Source organism: Schistocerca americana, chromosome 6 (assembly GCF_021461395.2).
Source record: "Schistocerca americana isolate TAMUIC-IGC-003095 chromosome 6, iqSchAmer2.1, whole genome shotgun sequence".
In the NCBI taxonomy this organism is placed as follows: Eukaryota; Metazoa; Arthropoda; class Insecta; order Orthoptera; family Acrididae; genus Schistocerca; species Schistocerca americana.
Window position 1 is genome coordinate 181,339,915 of NC_060124.1, and position 16,759 is coordinate 181,356,673.

General features: G+C 42.2%; 1 protein-coding gene across 1 annotated transcript in view; it reads right to left on the minus strand.

The window, feature by feature from the left end:
• LOC124620035 (proline-rich protein HaeIII subfamily 1-like) overlaps window positions 1–14,582 on the minus strand; it is a 145,396-nt gene extending 130,814 nt beyond the window's left edge. The window contains exon 1 of the mRNA XM_047146701.1: window positions 14,378–14,582. Within this exon, the coding sequence (XP_047002657.1) occupies window positions 14,378–14,582 (205 nt within the window). The remainder of the gene's footprint in view (window positions 1–14,377) is intronic.
• Between the last annotated feature and the right edge of the window lie 2,177 nt (window positions 14,583–16,759).

A 16,759-nucleotide genomic window follows, 5' to 3' on the forward strand; every position in this document is an offset into this window, starting at 1 on the left:
AATTGAGACACATTGCCGCTGTAGACATTTTTGGTCCGATTGCCAGATCTAATAGAGGTTTTTGCTACATGTTTGTCGCTGTTGAACTCACTTCAAAATTTGTTACCTTCACTCCGTTACGAAAAGCTACTGCTAAATCTGTTTCGAAAGCATTTGTAAAACATTTTCTGTTTCATTTAGGGCATGTACTGAAAGTAATTTCCGACAACGGACCACAGTTTCGATCTGCGTTATGGACACGTATATTACGAGCTAGAAACATTTCTCCGATCTGTATATCCGAACCCTTGTGAACGACTAATGAAAGAAATTGGTAAACTATGTAGAATATACTGCCATAAAAAACATATTGATTGGGATACACACATACTGTCATTCCAGGATGCAATTAACTCAATACCAAATGAATCTACTATGCTATCTCCGACTGTTATACTGAAAAATATTGAACCACCTAATAAAATTTAAGAATTAGTATCCTTTCCTACATCTCGTCGACTGCGACACCATGTAATAATTGATATTGCGCTGAGCAGCATCAAACGTGCCGCAGAGCGCCGGAGAAGACAGCAGGTTTGTACACGCCGTGACTTTCACATTGGACAGAAGATATTAGCACGCACACATTTTTTATCCAACAGTGGAAAGAGTAGATGCAATACATTTGAGCTTCTATATGCAGGTCCATAACGAATTCGCAGCATTCCTCACCCCAATGCAGTACACGTCGAAACTCTGAGAACCAGAAAAAGTAAAGGCAATCACCATGTCTCCAATATTAAACCCTTTATTAAATGAACATGCTTTATGATTTATCACACTGTAATGCCATTTCCTGAATTTTATATGAACAATTATGCAATTCTATCTATGTAACTACTTACTGATGATTGTCGTATTTTTTCCCGGCAAGTGCCCGGCAAGGTAAGGTTAGCAGGTCGCTTTTCTTGTCGTTATATATCAGACCGTGCACATCTTCCATTTTTCGTGTATGTATGATTATTTTCCTGTTTTGTTTGTATACACTACGAAACCTTTAAGATATAACAAACACCAGTTGAATTTGTCATTTTGCCTTATAATATCTCAACAGCTTGACTATTTTACATTTTTTGCTACTAAATTATGATACTCTGTGTACATTTTTTTTTTTCACCCGAACACACTCTATGTTTTTGACATAATACGTTTTCTGTCATGCTATGCTGTATGCTTAATTGTATCACTAGAAACCAGTTTTTATTTAATGGGTATACGATTTAAATGCAAGATATTAATCCTTATTCATCATTTTCAGAAAGCAAAAACGTGTAAAAGAAACAAATTAAACAAACCACAGTGGATTACTATGAAATGGGAATTTCACCTTCGGAATGAACGAAAGAAAATGGAATACCTTGTGATGAAGAGTAAATGGATCAGAATTAACAAGCATTAACAAGAATATACTATACACATCGTATGATAGCAGTCTTAAGTAATTATTTTTCTTTCAGAATACGAGGCGATTGATGCAGGCTGTCAGACAGAACTACACATCTTAGTTTTAGTGATGAAATATGCTAGAAATAAGAAACTCTATACTATGAATAGTTGTATGAAGTAAATAGTAATATGAATAATGAATAATGAAGTGTCTGTTTTGCAGATGATAATGAATGATGATGAATTGTTATATGAAGAATATGCTAACATAAATAATGAAGTTTTTCTTTGCAGGTGATGATAGTAATGAAGTTATGGTAATATGAATAATGAAGTATTTCTTTGCAGCTGATGATAGTGATGAAGTTATGGTAATATGAATATTGAAGCTTTTCTTTGCAGATGAGGATAATGATGAATTTTTTATATTTACTGTTAGTTAAGAAATGCTATGTAGTTATTTAAGTATTTGTTGCAGTTCGTTTTGACAGTATGTCTTATATCGCATGGTATAATGACTGAATGTTTTGGAACGGACAGCTAGAGTACATACATATTGAGTACACGTTTCATTACCTGTTAATTCGAAGTTCACTACTTTTCAGCATAATATGCGTTTCTTCTTTCAGCTTAATAATCCATTTTGTATTTTTTCCAGGAGAAGCTATTCATGAAATTAATGTGCTATAAGCAGTTAGTTATTAAACCTGTTCTAGTACTTGCATTTTTATTACCCATTTGTGTGTGTCATTCATGAATGTGATCACATATACTCTACTTGTTTCGTAACCTTGCTACAGCTGACTCATGACGAATGACGTTACTAATCCTTATTTGCAGCAATAAGTCAAAAGCAAATATTTTCATGCCCCAGCAATTAATTATCGATCCCAACGCGATGCATTGCTGGCACAAAAAAAATGTACACTCCTGGAAATGGAAAAAAGAACACATTGACACCGGTGTGTCAGACCCACCATACTTGCTCCGGATACTGCGAGAGGGCTGTACAAGCAATGATCACACGCACGGCACAGCGGACACACCAGGAACCGCGGTGTTGGCCGTCGAATGGCGCTAGCTGCGCAGCATTTGTGCACCGCCGCCGTCAGTGTCAGCCAGTTTGCCGTGGCATACGGAGCTCCATCGCAGTCTTTAACACTGGTAGCATGCCGCGACAGCGTGGACGTGAACCGTATGTGCAGTTGACGGACTTTGAGCGAGGGCGTATAGTGGGCATGCGGGAGGCCGGGTGGACGTACCGCCGAATTGCTCAACACGTGGGGCGTGAGGTCTCCACAGTGCATCGATGTTGTCGCCAGTGGTCGGCGGAAGGTGCACGTGCCCGTCGACCTGGGACCGGACCGCAGCGACGCACGGATGCACGCCAAGACCGTAGGATCCTACGCAGTGCCGTAGGGGACCGCACCGCCACTTCCCAGCAAATTAGGGACACTGTTGCTCCTGGGATATCGGCGAGGACCATTCGCAACCGTCTCCATGAAGCTGGGATACGGTCCCGCACACCGTTAGGCCGTCTTCCGCTCACGCCCCAACATCGTGCAGCCCGCCTCCAGTGGTGTCGCGACAGGCGTGATTGGAGGGACGAATGGAGACGTGTAGTCTTCAGCGATGAGAGTCGCTTCTGCCTTGGTGCCAATGATGGTCGTATGCGTGTTTGGCGCCGTGCAGGTGAGCGCCACAATCAGGACTGCATACGACCGAGGCACACAGGGCCAACACCCGGCATCGTGGTGTGGGGAGCGATCTTTTACCCTGGCCGTACACCACTGGTGATCGTCGAGGGGACACTGAATAGTGCACGGTACATCCAAACCGTCATCGAACCCATCGTTCTACCATTCCTAGACCGGCAAGGGAACTTGCTGTTCCAACAGGACAATGCACGTCCGCATGTATCCCGTGCCACCCAACGTGCTCTAGAAGGTGTAAGTCAACTACCCTGGCCAGCAAGATCTCCGGATCTGTCCCCCATTGAGCATGTTTGGGACTGGATGAAGCGTCGTCTCACGCGGTCTGCACGTCCAGCACGAACGCTGGTCCAACTGAGGCGCCAGGTGGAAATGGCATGGCAAGCCGTTCCACAGGACTACATCCAGCATCTCTACGATCGTCTCCATGGGAGAATAGCAGCCTGCATTGCTGCGAAAGGTGGATATACACTGTACTAGTGCCGACATTGTGCATGCTCTGTTGCCTGTGTCTATGTGCCTGTGGTTCTGTCAGTGTGATCATGTGATGTATCTGACCCCAGGAATGTGTCAATAAAGTTTCCCCTTCCTGGGACAATGAATTCACGGTGTTCTTATTTCAATTTCCAGGAGTGTATTACCAGTCCCAAACAATGCTACTAGTTTAAAAGATATTTATAGTACTAAAAATAATGCAGATTTGTCAGATGTATTGAATCCATTATATCTATGTATTATTGGGACACAGATCTTGAGTAATAGTTATAGTGTGTTACATTTTAAATATTCCCTATGTCACTAGAATGATGAGTTCTGAGTAATACTGAATGATGTTTTGTAATAATGCATAAATGCTATGCCAATAATTTCTGTAAATAATATTTTTGTTATACCCTATAAATGCTATGCCAATAATTAACTCTCATTTTGAATGACGACTTCTGAATAATACTGAATAATGTTTTATAAAACTATATGAATACTTTGTAACTGGCCAATGAATGCCACTGTTTCTTATATTTTAAATTTGTCTTATGTCACTTACATGCTATTATATATGAATACCAGTAGCTTGATGCTACACTCATTAACTATTGTTTTGAATGATCACTTCTGAATAATGCATAAAAATGGTTTGTAACTGGCCAACGAGTGCCAATGATTACTATAACTAGATGAATTATGTTAATGCTATGCCACTAATTAACTCTTGTTTTGAATGATGTCTTCTGAACAATGCATAAAAATGGTTTGTAACTGGCCAATGAGTGCCAATGATTACTATAATTAGATGAATTATGTAAATGGTATGCCACTAATTAACTCTTGCTTTGAATGATCACTTCTGAATAATGCATACAAATGGTTTGTAACTGGCCAATGAGTGCCAATATTTAGTGTAATCAGATGATTTATGAATAATGTTCTGTAATACTCCATACATAGTACAGAAACGTTTAGTTAATAGGGAATGAGTGCCAACAATTACTCAAATCGGTTGATAGACTAGTGTAGTTCTCACTGATAGGTAGCGTAAGACTTAATGTCGTTCACCTTCTGACCTAATTACCAGAAATTACTGCAATATCCGTTTGTCCTGTCTATCCTCATGATCATGGAGCACTATATTTAGTTTTGCACTAATTCTACGTTGGTGTACCTTACAAGAATGTGGTGTTGACACATCATGCTGTCCACCACCTTGAACGATGGAGATGTTATTATGGTCCTACTGTTTGGTGTACCTAATGTACTACCAAAATGATAACATTGAATATTAAAACGACATTTCAGTGTCTTGGCTACACTGATTAATACTTCAGGGAAGAGAACTTCAGATTGTCTCACTTGGTGTTGTGCTTCTGTAGAAAGATATGGACTTTCAGTGCAGCTACAACCATGATGCAATCCTTCCCTTTCCTTTCCTAGTTCTTGTAAAATGGTAGTGACATATACAGTGCGTGTGCACTTTATGTCATTTATTAATATGTTTTGTACTCATTGAGTATTCTAGTACTTGTAAAATGGTAGCGTTATATACAGTGCGTGTGCACTTTATGCCATTTGTTAATGTGTTTTGTACTCATTGCGTATACATTTTGTCATTGCTTGATATGTTCTGTACTCAGTGCATGTGCACTCTATTTCATTTCATGTTCTCCACTTATCTACATCTACATCTACATCCATACTCCGCAAGCCACCTGACGGTGTGTGGCGGAGGGTACCTTGAGTACCTCTATCGGTTCTCCTTTCTATTCCAGTCTCGTATTGTTCGTGGAAAGAAGGATTGTCGGTATGCCTCTGTGTGGGCTCTAATCTCTCCGATTTTATCCTCATGGCCTCTTCGCGAGATATACGTAGGAGGGAGCAATATACTGCTTGACTCTTCGGTGAAGGTATGTTCTCGAAACTTTAACAAAAGCCCGTACCGAGCTACTGAGCGTCTCTCCTGCAGAGTCTTCCACTGGAGTTTATCTATCATCTCCGTAACGCTTTCGCGATTACTAAATGATCCTGTAACGAAGCGCGCTGCTCTCCGTTGGATCTTCTCTGTCTCTTCTATCAACCCTATCTGGTACGGATCCCACACTGTTGAGCACTATTCAAGCAGTGGGCGAACAAGCGTACTGTAACCTACTTCGTTTGTTTTCGGATTGCATTTCCTTAGGATTCTTCCAGTGAATCTCAGTCTGGCACCTGCTTTACCGACGATCAACTTTATATGATCATTCCATTTTAAATCACTCCTAATGCGTACTCCCAGATAATTTGTGGAATTAACTGCTTCCAGTTGCTGACCTGCTATTTTGTAGCTAAATGATAAGGGATCTATCTTTCTATGTATTCGCAGCACATTACACTTGCCAACATTGAGATTCAATTGCCATTCCCTGCACCATGCGTCAATTCGCTGCAGATCCTCCTGCATTTCAGTACAATTTTCCGTTGTTACAACCTCTCGATACACCACAGCATCATCTGCAAAAAGCCTCAGTGAACTTCCGATGTCATCCACCAGGTCATTTATGTATATTGTGAATAGCAGCGGTCCTATGACACTCCCCTGCGACACACCTGAAATCACTCTTGCTTCGGAAGACTTCTCTCCATTGAGAATGACATGCTGCGTTCTGTTATCTAGGAACTCTTCAATCCAATCACACAATTGGTCTGATAGTCCATATGCTCTTACTTTGTTCATTAAACGACTGTGGGGAACTGTATCGAACGCCTTGCGGAAGTCAAGAAACACGGCATCTACCTGTGAACCCGTGTCTATGGCCCTCTGAGTCACGAGGACGAATAGCGCGAGCTGGGTTTCACATGACCGTCTTTTTCGAAACCCACGCTGATTCCTACAGAGTAGATTTCTATTCTCCAGAAAAGTCATTATACTCGAACATAATACGTGTTCCAAAATTCTAGAACTGATCGATGTTAGGGATATAGGTCTACAGTTCTGCACATCTGTTCGACGTCCCTTCTTGAAAACGGGGATGACCTGTGCCCTTTTCCAACCCTTTGGAACGCTATGCTCTTCTAGAGACCTACGGTAGACCACTGCAAGAAGGGGGGCAAGTTCCTTCGCGTACTCTGAGTAAAATCGAACTGGTATCCCATCAGGTCCAGAGGCCGTTCTTCTTTTGAGCGATTTTAATTGTTTCTCTATCCCTCTGTCGTCTATTTCGATGTCTACCATTGTGTCACCTGTGCGACAATCTAGAGAAGGAACTGCAGTGCAGTCTTTCTCTGTGAAACAACTTTGGAAAAAGACATTTAGTATTTCGGCCTTTAGTCTGTCATCCTCTGCTTCAGTACCATTTTGGTCACAGAGTGTCTGGACATTTTGTTTTGATCCACCTACCGCTTTGACATAAGACCAAAATTTCTTAGGATTTTCTGTCAAGTCAGCACATAGAACTATACTTTCGAATTCATTGAACGCCTCTCGCATAATTTTTGTTTGTCTGCAAGGTTTTGGCTATGTTTATGTTTGCTGTGACGTTCCCTTTGCTTCCGCAGCAGTTTTCTAACTCGGTTGTTGTACCACGGTGGCTCTTTTCCATCTATTACGATCTTGCTTGGCACATACTCATCTAACGCATAATGTACGATGGTTTTGAACTTTGTCCACTGATCCTCAACACTATCTGTACTTGAGACAAAACTTTTGTGTTGAGCCGTCAGGTACTCTGAAATCTGCTTTTTGTCACTTATATATATATATATATATATATACTCTGTGGCTGTAAACTTAGTTAATTAAGTAGATTTTAGAAAAATTTGTTGCTCATGGCAAGTCCAATTGACTCACCATCGCTGCCAAATTTTTGCCCCCCCCCCCCCCCCCGCGCCACCAGTGGAGGGTTATGTAAGAGGTCTGAGCAGATGTAATTTCGATGTATTGCTCATGCGCTGCCTGCGATATGCAGAGAGCGGTGTTGACTGCAGTAGGAACTGTGTAGCTGTAGCGGTAAGTTGTTGCTAGTCTGGAGTCTGCTCTGGTCTGGTATGGTGTATCGTGTTGGCTGGCCCGGTCGCGGTGCAGCGATGCCGGAGCCTGAGTATTATTGTATAAGGTAAAAAGCAGCCTCGCGCATATGCAGTAATGTTATCTCAAGTCGCATATAAATGTTTTAAAACTCTCGTAAAAATAATCTTCCTCATAAAAAGTAACTCTTAACAATCATTCATTTCAAGCAGATATATCCGGCGACTTCATTGAGGTAAGAATTTTTCCTTTTTTCATTCAGAATGATCTTTCAGGTCCATGACGCAGCACTGCTGTCGTCCAAAATTTACCAGGTTAAATTCACAGTGAATTATTGAAAAATCATAAGTGAGCGACAATTTAATTGAGAGGTTAGTTACATTGTTTTATTACCAGGTTACTGAATTTATTTTTTATTGGGACGTTACACTGAATGTGAACGACATAATTATAATTTTTACTGTTGAGAGGTTTAGGAATTATTCTGTTTTGAGGTTACGCTAAATGTGAATGAATTTTGAGCTTAGATTAAATCTGAAAGAATTTTGTGGGTAGATTAAATGGGAACGACTTTTGGTGGGGAATATTATTCGTATTATTTACTTTAATATATTTTGTGCGGAGGTTACACTAAATTAGAATCATATTCTTATTATTTATTTTAAATTTTGTGGGGAGCTTACACACTGAGGTGACAGTAGTCATGGGATAGCGATACTTAGATATGCAGAGGACGGTGTTACCGCCTACACAAGGTATAAAACTTCAATGCATTGGCGGTGCTATCATTTGTACTCAGGTGATTCATTTGGAAAGATTCCCGACGTTATTATTGCCGTACGACAGGGGCTAACAGACTTTGGCAGCGGAATGGTGGCTGGATCTAGACGCATGGGAAACCCACTTCGGAAATCGTCTCAAAATTCAATATCCTGAGATTCACAGTATCAAGAGCGTGCCGAGAATACCAAAGATCAGGCATTACCTCTCACCACGTACAGCGATAAGGCCGACGGCCTTCACATAACAGCCGTGAGCAGCGTCGTTTGTATAGAGATGTCGGTGCTCACAGACAAGCAACACTGCGTGAAATAGCCGCATAAATCTTTGTGGGACATACGACGAACGTATCTGTTAGGACAGTGCGGCGAAATCCGATGTTAATGAGCTATGGCAACAGAAGACCGACGCGAGTGCCATTGCTAACAGCACGACATAGCCTGCAGTGCCTCTCTTGGGCTTGGGACTAATCGGTTGGATCCTAGACGAAAAGAAAACCGTGGCCTGGTCAGATGAGTCCCGATTCAATAATTATGGTAAGAGCTGATGGTGGGGCTCGAGTGTGGCGCAGACCCCACGAAGCCATGCACCCAAGTTCTCATCAAGGCAATGTGCGAATGGCTGTGGCTCTATAATGGTGTGGACCGTGTTTGTATGGAATCGACTGGGTCCTCTGGTCCAGTTGAACACATCATTGTCTGGAAATGGTTATGTTTCGCTACTTGGAGAATGCTTGCGTCGTGGACTTCACGTTCTCGAACAACGATGTCACAAAGCTAGAACTGATCGCTATGTTTGAAGAACGTTCTGGACAATTCGAGTGAATGATTTGACCACCCAGATCGCCCGACAAGAATCCCATCTACCATTTATGTGACATAATCGATAGCTCGGTTCTTACACAAAATCCTGCGTCAGGTACGCTTTCGCAATTATAGAGGACTTCCAACGACTGTTTGGGTACATGCCACGCCGAGTTGCTGCACTACGTCGGGCAAAAGGATATCCGACAGGATACTAAGAGATATCCCGTGACTTTTGCCACAGGTTTCCATTTTTCACGGCCTCCAAAAGGTCAGCAGACATTTTTACATGGGCGGCATGATCTTCCTCCCGCACGTGCTGCATTACTTGGATGCGATAAGCCGTCTCCTTCAGCGTGAAGCGAAGAGTACGCCAGACAGTGGATAATGGAATGTTCAGCTTACGGCTTGGCCTCCTCATAAGGCCCTCCTAAATGCGACATGTTAATGTTCATCTAGGGCGTTCCTCTTTACATACACTTCCTCTTCGTCTGAATCTGTTGCCTGGAGCACTGATATCTAACTTTGGTGGTGTTTTCTTTTCCATATCTTTGGCTGTACTGCTCAGGTATCTTCTCGAATATTTTACCGCAAGTTCCCTTGAAACAATGTCTATTCTTTCTTCTACAGAGAGCATCTCAAAGACCTGTGGAAGAAGAGCTGACTACGTTAATGTTTTCAAGAAAAGGAATCGTTACTTTGGCGACACATTATAAAGGGGTGACCGAAACGTTTCCGTTAGAAGGCCGTACAGTTCGAAATCGTTATGCCTATCAGGCGAAATCGTCGTGAACATCGAGGCAATCATCTGACAGACTCAACAGAGTGAAGACACCCGTGTCGTACGACACCGTGTCCTGCTGCGTGAAGAAGTCCGTAATTACCTGCTGCACATCCTCGTCCGACAGAAATCTTCCATCCTTCGAGGCCTTCTTTAACAAACGGAAGGCGTGATAATCGCATGGGGAGAGATCAGGATTACATGGCAGGTGTTCGAGTGCCTCCCACTTGAGATTTGCGATGTGGGTGCGTGCGTTATCGTGAAGCAGCTGCCTCCTCTGGCGCACCATTCCAAAACGGTGGTTTTCGACAAATATGCTGCCCCATACACATTCTCATTCTCCGATGTATGTCTAATGGTATTTATCTTTCGGCAGGGTGGTTCTCTTTGGATGCATTTGGTAATTCACGTTTCAGTATTTACCGCACGCACTTCGGAAGACGCGAATGACACAATGATCCCTGGCCTGCACGTCGATGCTTGTATACCAGCATCGGGGTCGTGCTATTTTGCATATGCGCTGCGGCAACCCCCTGAAACGGAAGATTCTTGGTCGGCCCTTACACAATACTTTTGAATGTAATTCGTTTATATCCCTTTCTCAATGCCCACAAATGTCTAATGTTGACTCCTCGGATATTCTGCAATCTGTTTCCTTTGACGCTTGCTATCGAAAAGTTAATATTCGTTTCCGAACAAGCAGTCATCGATGTTATTACAGCTTTATGGACACTAATGCGTTTTTCCTAGAGTAAAGAAACCGAAAAGTTCAGTTACTAGCGTGTTAAAGATATTGTTCTCAGGAATTATTTCTCCGGTTAGCTGGCGACGTAATTTTGAAAAAAAAAAACAAAAACAAAAGAAAGAAAGAAAAGTTCAGAACAACCTCACGCGAACCCTGTTCGAAGGATATACAGGGTGGGCACAAAGTCTTGCCCTGATTATAACAATTTATTACAGAATAACCGTTTGACGTAATAATTTACATCTGATGCCGTAACAGGTTAGTGCTGCTAGTCTTTTTTTTTTTTTTTTAAGACCACTTACGTTAGTGAACCTCAACGTGTGCCCTCTTGGTATCTCGGAGAATGTCGAAGCGGTAAAGCGGTATTCCAGTTCCCGCCAGGTGTTTCGTAACATGTGTGCTGTCACAGTACCCACAGCAGCTTGTATCCTACCTAGCCTTCAGTTTGTCACCGTCAGCAACTGGTGTGACGAAGACTCTGCCCTTGATATAGATCCAGAAAAAAAAGCCAATGGGCGTAATATCTGGAGAGCGGGATGGTCAGGGTGTTGGACCGTTCTTTCCAATCCACCGATCGGGAAATGTTTCATCCAGGAAATCACGCACTGTCAAGGCCCAGTTGGGGGGGGGGGGGGGGTTTCTCCATCGTGCTGGAAAATTAAAATGGTTCAAATGGCTCTGAGCACTATGGACCATCTTCTCAGTATTGGTCTCAGTGTTTAAACGTGACAACCGAACTTTGAAGGTCACAGTGAAGTGACATGCCATATTCTGCACAAGATCGTAGATGAGAACCAAATCGATTTGGTAGCCGTCTAGGAAATTGAAGTAACCGGAATCAACGTATGACGTCTAAATACCTCGATACAGGAAATTTATTTTGTCCAACGACAACGTTGTTGTAATATTCTGCTGTCGAAATGATATAGTAGAAAATATATCATGTAACACCTTAAGCTGTTCTTCAAAATATTTTGTATTGTGGACCTGTTTTGGTCAAAGACCATTATCCAGCGCCTCTTGCACACAGATCACGGAAACTGAAATATTTCAGCGGAAAGGGATGACCCTAGTAAAAATACAAGTAATACAGGCACTTACAGACTTTTGTGACCTGTTGCCAACGTCTGACATTTACAAATCATTTCCACAGTAAACAATAACATACTTTTCACACATATGTACTTTAAAATAAGCAAATAATTCAGATTTATAAATAATATCTAGAATTAAGGTTAAAAGAGGTACCTTGCAGATTCCATATCGCCAAGAGAACATCACTATCATATCCCTCCTACTTCTGCTACTTACTTTTCTGTCTGTAGCCAGCACGTAACTGGCGAATTTTCAGCAAACGCTTTTTCTTACCTTCGTCACCAATGCCATTTTCATAATCATCCTCCGACAACTTAACCATTTTATTCGCTGGGGATGAAAACTACTGCTTATATTATGATTCAAAAATGGCTCTGAGCACTATGGGACTTAACATCTGAGGTCATCAGTCCCCTAGAACGTAGAACTACTTATACCTAACTAACCTAATGACATCACACACATCCATGCCCGAGGTAGGATTCGAACCTGCGACCGTAGCGGTCGCGCGGTTCCAGACTGAAGCGCCTAGAACCTCTCGGCCACACCGGCCGGCGGAAAATTAAAATTATCTATGCTCGATATTCTTCTAATTGTGGGGCAATGAACTGTTGCAAAAAGTCTAGGTAAATGCTAGCAGTAATAGATTTTTCCATGAAGAAAAACGGTCCAAAAAGTTATTCATGAGGCCGCACCAAACATTCACTTGTTCGCTGTCTCGCTGTAACTGTACAGTAGCATATGGAGACTCTGAACCCCATTTACGGACATTATGCCTATTCACCATTCCACTGACATGAAAGGTGGGTTCATCGGTAAAGCATAAACGATTTAAGTAATCGTTAGCGCCGTCAACCCTGTTGAGAACCTCAGTAGCAGGTTCAGCACGTGTCAGCAAATCATTCGGTTGCAAGGCGTGCACGATTTGCACTTTGTAAGCATGCAACTTAAGCCTTTCATGAAGAATCTTCACCGCACTTGCTTGCGGTATTTGAAGTTCACGTGACGCTTGACGAGTTGATTTAGACGGACTCCGTTGAAACGACTGGCGAACACGATCAACCGCTGCATCACTCACACGAGGCCTGGCACTTCGAGGACGATCTTCAACGCTGCCTTTTTCGTTAAACTTCGCATATCATTGCTTTATTGATTTAACGTCAGGAGGTCTGCGTCCATAAGCCCGAAATTTACGCTGAACACTGATGGGCGATTTCGTTTCGTGAAACCAAAGCACACGTTGCGCTTTCTCCTGCTGCGACGCCATTTCGCCAGCAACTAACGTGGCCTAACAGATCGCATCGGTGTTGTGGAGCCCTAGCGCAATTTATGAGTTAGATAATTGTAGGTATGTCACAATTGTTGAACATGGAAGCAGAAGTCGTCACGCAAATAAGGTGAACATGTTCAATAATTATGATTTCAGTTTTTACCAGCGCGTTAGTATAGATGAGTTGGCTGATAATTTGTAACTGTTGAGTAACCCCAGAATGTACGTAAATGGTTTTTGTAAGAAGTCTAGTTAGATATTTCATTTTTGTAATGCCTTTAAGAGTTGTTAACAGAGCTCTGTGTAATTTGATGATTTGCATTTCTGATGGATTAATGAAGTTAGATAATACTTGCTGTTTAATCTCATTGTTTGTGAATCAATTGTGAGTATTGTAGTTTCAATTGTCAGATGTTTTCGAAAAGACAAACTTAACTTACAACATAATTTTGCTAAAAAAAACTGAGTGTTAGTAATTCACCATAATCAGTACCGCCTGCAAGTCCAGGTCATATATTTTTCAAAGAATATGGATTTTCTTAAACGTTCTCGTTCATCAGCCAAATGAATATTATGTGCATTTCAAGTGTTATGGACAGCACTGCACACTGCTGAGCCTGTAGTCAGCATATTTATATTCCTTTTATGACAGACCAGAATATATCGCGTTCCACCGTTGCTACTCTAAAGGTAAGACAATTTAATTTATTTGTTATGTGCACAGGGCCCAAAGTTATTAGTTTTGAACAGGCACAACTAACCTATGTAACGGCATCAAATGTAACTTATTATGTCAAACGATTATTCTGTTATGAATTTTTATAATCAGGGCAAGAATTTGTGTTCACCGTGTATTTTAATCGTGTGGATCGGGATCTTAAGATTCAAAGAAGCGAATTATGCTGTTCATATATAATACAGTGTTCCCTTAATTCACAGTCTTCCGATTTCAGAGCGGTTGTAGGTGGAGCGGAGATCGGCGCTGTTTTGCAAGGCGGGGCATTATCGCGGCATTAGAGTTTCGACCTCTGCGGCCACAGGTGATTCATGCCGCCGCCTGCAGCACGTGGGAGCCACACAGACACGGCCTGCCACCGGCTGTTGGGCCCGCGTGGCTGTCTGCTCTCTCTCTCTCTCTGGCCGGCTGGCTCGTTATACTGTACAGGCCGTCGCACTGGGCATGAATATGCATGTGGCGTCGGCGCGGATCGGCTGCCGAAGAGCAAAAGCGGGCACAGGCCGTGCTGGGGAGGGGCAGAAAATCCACCCACCGCCAGCCTCACATACACCAACCGCCGCTCTCTGTACGAACAGGTGGAGCGCACTCACTTGCTGCCCCCGTTTCTGTTTGCCAGATGTGTGCAGTACAAAGTCACCATTCCTGCCACCACCACCACCACTACTACCACCACCGTCATGATGATTGTCATCATCATCAGGCACTTGACTGCTCGATATAATAAATTTCCCGTACATTACTGTCGTAAACTGTACACTGGAGAGAAATGCCGCATTTTGCAAGACACCGTTTTGTGGTTTTGTTTTCACCCAGACATACTTCGGCACTTTTTGTGATACCTTCAGAGCATTTATTTCTTTACTTTCTTTCTTTTTGACACGGTACCACACAAGCGGCTCGTAGTGAAATTGTGTGCTTATGGAATATTGTCTCAGTCATGTGACTGGATTTGTGATTTCCTATCAAAGAGATCGCAGTTCGTAGTGATTGACAGAAAGTCATCGAGTAAAACAGAAGTGATTTCTGGCGTTCCCCAAGGTAGTGTTATAGGCCCTTTGCTGTTCATTATCTATATAAACGATTTGGGAGACAATCTGAGGAGCCGTCTTCGGTTGTTTGCAGATGACGCTGTCGTTTATCGACTAATAAAGTCATCAGAAGATCAAAACAAACTGCAAAACGATTTAGAAAAGATATCTGAATGGTGCGAAAGTGGCAGTAACGAAAAGTGTTAGGTCATCCACATGAGCGCTAAAAGGAACTCAAACTTCTGTTCCACGATAGATCAGTCTAATCTAAAAGCCGTAAATTCAACTAGATACCTAGGTATTACAATCAGGAACAACTTAAATTGGAAGGAACACATAGAAAATGTTGTGGAGAAGGCTAACCAAAGACTGCTTTTTATTGGCAGGACACTCAGAAAATGTAACAGACCTACTAAGGAGACTGCCTACACTACGCTTGTCCGTCCTCTTTTAGAATTCTGCTGCGCACTGTGGGATCCTTACCAGATACCAGTACATCAAAAAAGTTCAAAGAAAGGCAGCACGTTTTGTATTATCGCGAAATATGGGGGAGAGTGTCACAGAAATGATACAGGATTTGGGCTGAACATCATTGAAACAAAGGCATTTTTCGTTGCGACGGAATCTTCTCATGAAATTCCAATCAGCAACTTTCTCCTTCGAATGCGAAAATATTTCGTTGACACCCACCTACATAGGGAGAAACGATCACCACGATAAAATAAGGGAAATCAGAACTCTTACGGAAAGATAGAGGTGTTCGTTTTTCTGCGCGCTATACGAGATTGGAGTAATAGAGAATTGTGTAGTTGGTTCGATGATCCCTCTGCCAGGCACTTAAATGTGATTTGCAGAGTGTCCATGTAGATGTAGATGTTGATGCAAGGCTTTTGGTGCACGTTAACCTCATGTGTGGGTTGTATCAACTTTCGGTACAAAATAGGAGTATTTACATTTGTAAAAGGAGCGATTACTGTTAGATATACTGAGGTGACAACTGCCATGGAATGCCTCTTAATATCGTGAAGGACCTCCTTTTGCCTGGATTCGGGCACCACTTCGACGTGGCATGAACTCAACAAGTCACTGGAAGTCCACTGCAGGAACATTCAGGCGTACTGCCTCTATAGCCGACCATAATTGCGAAAGTGTTGTCGGTGTAGCATTTTGTGCACCATCTGAGGTCTCGATAATGTCCCATAAACGGTAGATGGGATTCAACTCGGGCGATCTGAGTGATCCATACCATTCCATGTAAACACAACCCACACCATTATGGAGCCATCACCAGCTTGTACAGTGCCTTTTTTACAACATGGATTCATGGCGTCTTAGTTGTGAGTTGCGTTTCGGGGCTGGATGATGTCTTCCCATCCAATAACCCCACGTGCTTCCATACAATTAACTAGATACGTAACACGTTTTACAATTATGGACATATGGTATACACCATTTTAAACTTTAAACTTAACCAAATGATAACCTAAATTGTCGAAAGTAGTTGCAACATTCCGTTCAATTACTGTTCAGATGTAATAATTAAAAAAGTTTCCTCTTTTTAGGGTTCCGTACCGTAATCGATAAAAAAGAAACCCTTACAGGATCCGTCTGCCCCACTGTTAAAACAGTTTTCCTCGGAAAATCGTAGACGTATGAAGTTGAAATTTATGCCACACATTATGGTCTACTATAGGCCCTTGGCGGTATAGAACACTGAAACATCTAAGTCAATACAATCAAAATATGTGGCCATTTATGTCACATATTTCGAAACTCGCAAACTCATTAAAATCGGTAGGGTATCTCCCGTCGATCAAGCATCACGAAATTTGGCGAGAAGCAACGTTTGATAGTAAGAGTTGTAATCTCCCCCTTCCTTCCTTCTT